Below are 7,205 nucleotides of genomic sequence, written 5' to 3' on the forward strand. Positions count from 1 at the left end.
CCCGCGTTTCCCGGCGCCCTGGCCTCACTTGCTTCGTGTCTTTTGCTCTGTAGGGCACGATGGGGTTCATCTTCTCGAAGTCCGTGAACGACAGCCTGAAAGCTCAGCAGGAGTTTATGCTGATGAACTCGCGGCTTCAGGTAACGCATACGCCGGCGGCGGTGTGGAAGAAGGTCACCCACGGCCTGCTGTCTGCGCAGAGCTGGGCTTGTGGCTTCACCTGCTGAGGCTGGAAGTTACAGGGAGGATTTAACTCTTGGATTTAACACTCCGCCGATTCTGGTGTAGTTATCTAACACAGCGGGTTCAGATGTGTAAAGCACCTATTCTCTGAGTCTAACAACTTCTTCAGAAGTCTGTGTTAACAAGTTGTAGAGGTGGAAACTATCCTTATGGTGGCCAGACCCTAAAAATACAGTTTTGGAAACTTACCTTGAACAGTCCCCTGAAGAACAACTGGGCTACTCCAGTGTTAAGCGACATGTATATGTTAAAGTGAACCAGTAACAGCATGGTTACTAAAACAATAGATACTATGCTTTTTAAAATAATACGAGTTAAGTATGTTTGAACTCTTCCACCATACAAAATCTTTCAAACAACTCTTTCTTTAGGTTCAGCTAGGTAACTGGAATTGTTTCATGTTACTAGGAAGGCACTACGTAGCTGTTCATTGTTCTAGAAACCTCAGACTAAATAGGGCATAGGGGATTGTTTATTCCCTCTCATAAAATAATAAAATACCAGTGGAGAAAGAGAAGATTAACCAGTTGGACTAAGGTTCAGAAAGTTGTGCTGTACAAAACTTACATGTAACACTGGTTATATCTTTCAGATTTGTTATTAGGTAACTTCTGATCTGTAACTTGTTTATGCTGGAATACGATCTGAAGAACTTAGCTGGAGTTTGTCCCTGTAGGTTTGCGTTTGAATTGAATACAGGTAAATTTAAAATGTTTACAGTGGTGATGGATGAAATTCCAATTTATTAAGTTGCCAGTAGATGGCATATTCTAGTTTTCAAAGCAGCATGCAGATAGTAGGTTTTGTAGGATCACATATAAACTAAACTCTGGAGGTGACCTTGGAAATGTGACTAGGAAGGAGAAAGATAGCATAAGGAAAGAGGATATCGTAAAAGACTGGGTAATTCTTAACTGATATTGTAAAATACTGGGTAACTCTTAACTGTTTAAAGAAAATCAACTTTTTGCAAGGCTTGTAAACATAATTTTCTTTCTGTTCTCAGATATGTTTCTCAGATACAACCACAAATTTTGTGTGCAAACAATTTATTTTTTTTTTCCTATACAGAGGGGCTGCTCTCACCCCCAAAGTTTTTGGAAATCCAAGTGACAGGAAGGTTTTCAGTTTGAGAGAATGATGATGAAATTAAAGTGGAGGCTTGCTTCATGATCTGCTTCTCTGCTGTGCAGAATGAAAGACAGAGTTGAGGAAAGAGCTTGAATTCAGGCTAGCATTTGTAGGGTGCTGCGGGCTTTGAATGGCAGTCTTTGGCTGCTTGACCTCAGATGCCTAAAAACTCTAGTTCTAGCCCAAATGCTCAGGCTAAGATAAAAACCAAACTTCTCTGAGGACAGTTGCAAAAAAGCCCTTTCATGATTCCGTACAAAATTTTTGCAAGTTGCTCTTTAGGAACTCACCCTCTATTGTCTGTCTTCTTTTTGACAATACTAATAGCCAGCACAGTACATTTCTTTCTAACACTACAAATGCCTGAGTGTATCTGATTTGTACTGTGTTTGCTGACATTTTGACCATGTTAGAAAACCTGCATCTTTTAAAAATGCATGAAGTGCACAGTTATGTCAGGTGCAAAAGATGCACTAGGGGCAAGGGAAGGACTAAATTTTTGTCATAAGGGGATGGAACAAAATAGCTCTGCGCTGACCTTAGGGAGGGGGTAGGGAAGAGGAAAGACTGCCAGTTGTGTAAAACCTGTGATGTGTCTGGAGCCTAGTGTTAGACAAACTACTTTCAGGCTATTGGTGGAAAATAGTACAGCCTGATTTATTTGCTTTTAGACAGAAATTGTGACTAGAAGTATCTGGAGAAGTTAGGTCATGCTAGGACCAGAATGAAATAGCTAGACTAAAGCGTTAGATATTCTCTTATAGTGAAATACTGGGGTTTGGATGCTATCAGTTTTCCCATCTTCCTCTGAAAACCATGATATTTATTAATAAAATAGAAGCTTCTACTTCAAGCAATATGATGTATTTGCTGTGAGAGATTCAAAAATATGGATTTGTTTTAAACCTAATTCTATCCTAAAAGAACATGTGGGATCGAAACCTCTTGGAGCTTTTCATAGCTTCTGAATGTACTTTGGAATGCCCCATGATTACAGTGTTGAGAGAATAGGGTACTATTGTTACTCCAAGCCGATTGGTGTGGATCAAGAAGTCCTCAAAATTGTTTCTCCTAGAATGCCTTCCTTACTGACAATGATAATGTGGTACTGGTCAGAAATTAACTAGGAAGTCTTTGGGTTGACCTGGAAGAAAACACAGCAGGTGTTGGTGACACAGTCAGAATCTGTGAAGACTTCTCCTGTTCCTTATAGATGAGAAGGAGTCATAAAGTAACTGTAAATTGTTTGGAACAGGATTTTTGTGCTATCAGTTTCCATGACAGATCACTATTTTTTTCCTTTTTAATTTTTTTTTAAAGCAAAAAGAATTAGGTATATGCTGTCCTCTGAATGGAGAGAAAATACAAAGCTGTTCAGTCATTGACTTAAACTCTGTGGAGGACTGTAGGTTGGAAGGAGACCGTTGAAAAATAGGAAGGCAAGTAACATGACAGAAATTGATAAAGACCTGTCCAAATCCCAGGCCTTGGTGCGTGCTAAAACTCGGTCAGTTTTAGAGTCAGTTTAATGTGTGCTGGACACCCAAACCAGCTTGACTACTTCAGAATAACAGAATGTTAAAAAATGATGTGAAGTTGCATGCATATTTTTTTCTTTATAACCTGCTTGAGATAAGTCTGAAAAGAAGGGATTGTGGCCTTGTAAATTGTATCTTAATGCTTTTTGGAACAATAATAAAAACTCAGCTGTCAGTTTGCCTTGATGTTGAAGGACTTGCCAGTTGTTTGTATTGTCTTGGTATGGCTCCAGAATGAAACACCAGTCTGTATCAAGTGGAGACTGTTTATGGTAGAAGTTTGTTGAGACTTCATTTTTATCATGAGCCTGCTCCTTAAAGTGTAACAAACACTTAATATACCTACAGATACAAGTCTACAGCTCAAGTCTAGCATATGGCCTTGCTAAATGCTTTCAGCATGGCTGAATGGATAGGAGGAGGTTCCAGGACTCAGAGCATTTATAGCAGATAATTTATTTTCATGAGCTATGTGGGTGCTCTTAACACAATTAAAAGCAGGAATTTTATGTATTTCTTTTGAAGTGCTATATTCTGTTCTAGTTTCTGACTTTTATTCCTTGCAATTTTTTTCAACAACCTGATTGTATACCTTGAGAAAGCTATTGCAATAACTGTTTACTAAGGAAGCCATTTTAAGATGTACAAGGCGACCTGGAAAAAGATAAACATTTTGAACCTGGCAACTAAGAATGCAGCAATATATGTGGCTGATCATTCTTTCCTCAGTATGGATTAGAACATTTTAAATATAACTTTCTTCATTTGATATTTCTAGACAACAACGTTCCTTGACCAACAGGTGGATCTCTTCACAGGAAGTTGGCTGTATACACATACTTTGAAGCGTGCTAAAGACTTTATTGTGATGAGACAGCCTTAAGTATGGTTAGTGCACAATATAAGTTCATTGTCTTCAATAATTTAAAAAACAAACCCACAAACCAACCTTGTATACTCTATTTGTAGTGTTATTTAGAGTGGTAAGAAGCAAAATCATGGTGAAAGGTAGTGGCACAGTACAGATTAACATTTTAAATTTAATTTCTTACTGTTAATGAATTTGATCCTAGGACTACATAAAGCAAAGCTTACTAAATTAACTTTGCACTGCAGAAGACTATTTCTGTGATGGTGTGTCAAAGACATTCTAAGTGTAACTTAGAAACTTTTTACTTTAGGGTATAGACGTAAAATAGCCTAAGCTCTCCTGTGAAATTTTTGCCAAGCTTTCTCATGCATGTAAAGGAATCAAAACCACTTTGTTTTATTTTGAATGAAACCACACCAACTCTCACTCTCTCTTCCCTCCTCGCCTCTACCCCTCACCCCCCAAGTTAGATTTTATTTTATGCCCTGCTCTTATTTTTATAGAGGTAATACTGCTTTTGGCTCTAAGAAGTTGCTTTTCCTTGCTTTGCTTGGGAAACTGTACAGAGGGGAAACCAACTAAATTCCTGGGTTTCCTGTATATAATCTGCCTGTAAGTACTCAGCGAACTACACGAAAGGTAAATGCTTCAGAGGAGGTGGCTGAGATTTTGTTTTGTAAGGTTTTGGGATGTTATTTTTCCAGTGGTATTATGAGAGTTGAATGACATGAAGATACCTTGATGTGTGTGGGAATAATACTGCATAGTAAACGGTAGTTTCTAGTCTATTAAATTAAAAAAATTAAGTTCTTGTAGCATTTGAAATACTTGGTAACTGTTTTCAATTATATCTCAATGTATAAGGTGGATTTTTACTTAATGAGAAGAAATTTTTCATTGGAACTCCACAAAGAATTGGTGGTACAGTGAGTCCTTTAATGACTATCCTTTTTACTCTTTCATATATTAGCTTGCAACATCATTAATAATGAGATCTGAATTGACGACTAGTTTATAGTTTTGTTATATTGCTCTTTTTTTTTTTTAACATGGGATGACCAAAAAGGTAAGGCGACATCTGATTTGTTTGTGATATCTTTATGTATAACAATCATACTTAAGGCATTAAGCGCTCTCTTGGTGTTGTCTAGCTATTGAGGTTTTCACCTAGGTACTGTTGTGGTAAAACTGTACAAAAAAGCAATGAGAAGAAAGAGAAACACTGATTGTGGTCAGAATGGAAAAGGAAAATATATTGTATAGGGGACTGCCTATTGAAGTGAAGTAAATGAGGGCAAGTCAGCACAAAAAGCAAGAATTGTGTAGCTGGAGTTTAAGCTGTGTGGAAAAGATTAATTCCTAGCTTTGTTGAATTGCTGAATTTGATACTGATCAGGTTCTAAACAACAACCTTCTTCCTCCAATAATTTAGAGCACAAGGAATTCTCTAAACTATCGAAAAGCATTTTTACTCTGTTTTTGAAAGAAAAAAAGTCCAAAAACCAGAGAATTAAAAACCTCTGTATTTTCTCCAAATGAAACAATAAATCACATTCCCCCATCCTAAAAAATTGTTCCTAGTATAGCAGCATAATAGGAGCTTTTTGCTGTCGCAGCAGATGTTAAGTAAACAAGTCTAGAACATATCTGGTCCTTGCAGAAGGTTTTATGAGTGACAATATGCTGGATTTTCTGCAGTGTTGATGGTTCTGGACAAAGGAGGCCTGTATATGCACAAGTACACGTGTACACAGCCTGAGAAACAAGCAGGAAGGACACAAGCTGTTTCTCGTCACAAAACTGCAACATCATGGGAATAACTGAGACATGGTAGGACAGCTCATGCAACTGGAAATCTGTAATGGACAGATACAAGCTCTTCAGGAAAAACAGGTAGGGAAGACAAGGAGAAGGGCTGCCCATGATGTGAAGGAGCTTGTGGGTTAAGGTCAGAGGAGAGGCCACAAAACTTGATAATGTGGTGGGAGTGTGCTGCACACCACCAATCAGGGTAACCAAGTGCATGAAGCTTTTAAACAGCCTACGAAATCCTCTGGATTACTGACTGGTTTTCATGAGACTTCAGTCTCCCTAACATCTGCTGGAAGGGCCGTAAAGCAGGACATTAGCAATTGAGTACATTTCTGGAAAATGTGAGGGAAAACTGTTTGATACAGGTAGGTACAGGATGGGCTATCCAGGGCTCATGCACAGCTGGATTTGTTACTCACAAATAGGAAAGGCCTGATTTAGGAATGTAATATCAAAGGTAGTCTTGGTTGTGGTGGTGAGATCAGGGTCCTGAGTGGACTGAGGAAGGCAGGTAGCACAGTGCAGACTGTGGGCACTGGGAGAGCAGATTTTGTCTTATTCAGGGAACTGGTGGGTAAGATGCGACAGCAGGCAGCTCTGGAGGATAGAGGAGTTAAGGAAAGCTGGTATGTTTAAGGACAACCTCTTCCTAGTGTCCCTGGCAAGACAGAGGCCCTGGCAACAATATAGGCTGGGGGCTGACAACTGGGGAGCAACTCTGTAGAGACGGAGGGAACACTGGAAGACAGGAATCAAAGCATAAGCCAGCAGCATGCCCTGGCAGCAGAGTCAAAAGGACCAACAATGAGGGCTTTATAAGCAGTAGTGCAGCCAGTAGATTGAGGAAAATGACTGTTGCCTTCTTTTCAGTGCTTTGTTAAATGCATTTAAATACTGCCTCCAGTTTTTGCCCCCCTTCTCCTCCCCCAGTACAAGAAAAATGTAGATGAAAAAGAGCAAGGTTAGCAGCAGACCATCAAGATGGTCAAGGGCTGGAGCACTTCTTGAGAGGGGGCCAAGTGAACTGAGCTTATTCAGCCTGGAGGGGGATGCCTTCTGGGGTGCAGGATCCAACAGCAGCCCCCCAGCATCTATAAGGTTATCAAGAAAGCAGAGCCAGAGTGTTCACAGTGGTGGGTTGCAGGTGGGTGAGAGATAGTGGGTATAACATTGAAACAGGATGGGGGGAGCAGTTCAGACTGAGTATGAGGAGAAACCTTTTCCCCCACAAGGACAGCTCAGCAATGGAGCAGAAGCTGTCACCCCTTAGGGCTGGGCCGGCGCTTACAGCGGGTGGCAGACGCTCTCTGTTAACCCCGGCCTTTCCCAGAAGGGGAAGAAGGGGAGAAAAGGGAGAGAGACTTATGGGCTGGAACTTAAAACAAACTTTAATAAAACAGTAACAATGAAAAGAGTATAAATAATATTAAAACTAATAGTACTAATAATAGAAATAGAAATATACAAAACCGATATTGCTCTTCCTGGTGATGACCGTGGGACCACGTACAGCACCACGGCAGCTCGCAGTGCTCACAGGGCAGGGCGGGCACCCGGACGTCACAGAATTCGACTCCACAGCAGGTGGGCAACTGGATTGAGGGGTGCAC

At 40.2% G+C, this 7,205-nt stretch overlaps 1 protein-coding gene across 1 annotated transcript in view; it reads left to right on the plus strand.

Moving 5' to 3' along the window:
* Positions 1–59: 59 nt before the first annotated feature.
* The window catches only part of PLGRKT (plasminogen receptor, C-terminal lysine transmembrane protein), a 27,700-nt gene continuing 20,554 nt past the window's right edge, over positions 60–7,205 (plus strand). Inside the window, exon 1 of the mRNA XM_009706806.1 lies at positions 60–140. Within this exon, the coding sequence (XP_009705108.1) occupies positions 60–140 (81 nt within the window). The remainder of the gene's footprint in view (positions 141–7,205) is intronic.

Source organism: Cariama cristata, unplaced genomic scaffold (assembly GCF_000690535.1).
Source record: "Cariama cristata isolate BGI_N322 unplaced genomic scaffold, ASM69053v1 scaffold40818, whole genome shotgun sequence".
Lineage (NCBI taxonomy): Eukaryota > Metazoa > Chordata > Aves > Cariamiformes > Cariamidae > Cariama > Cariama cristata.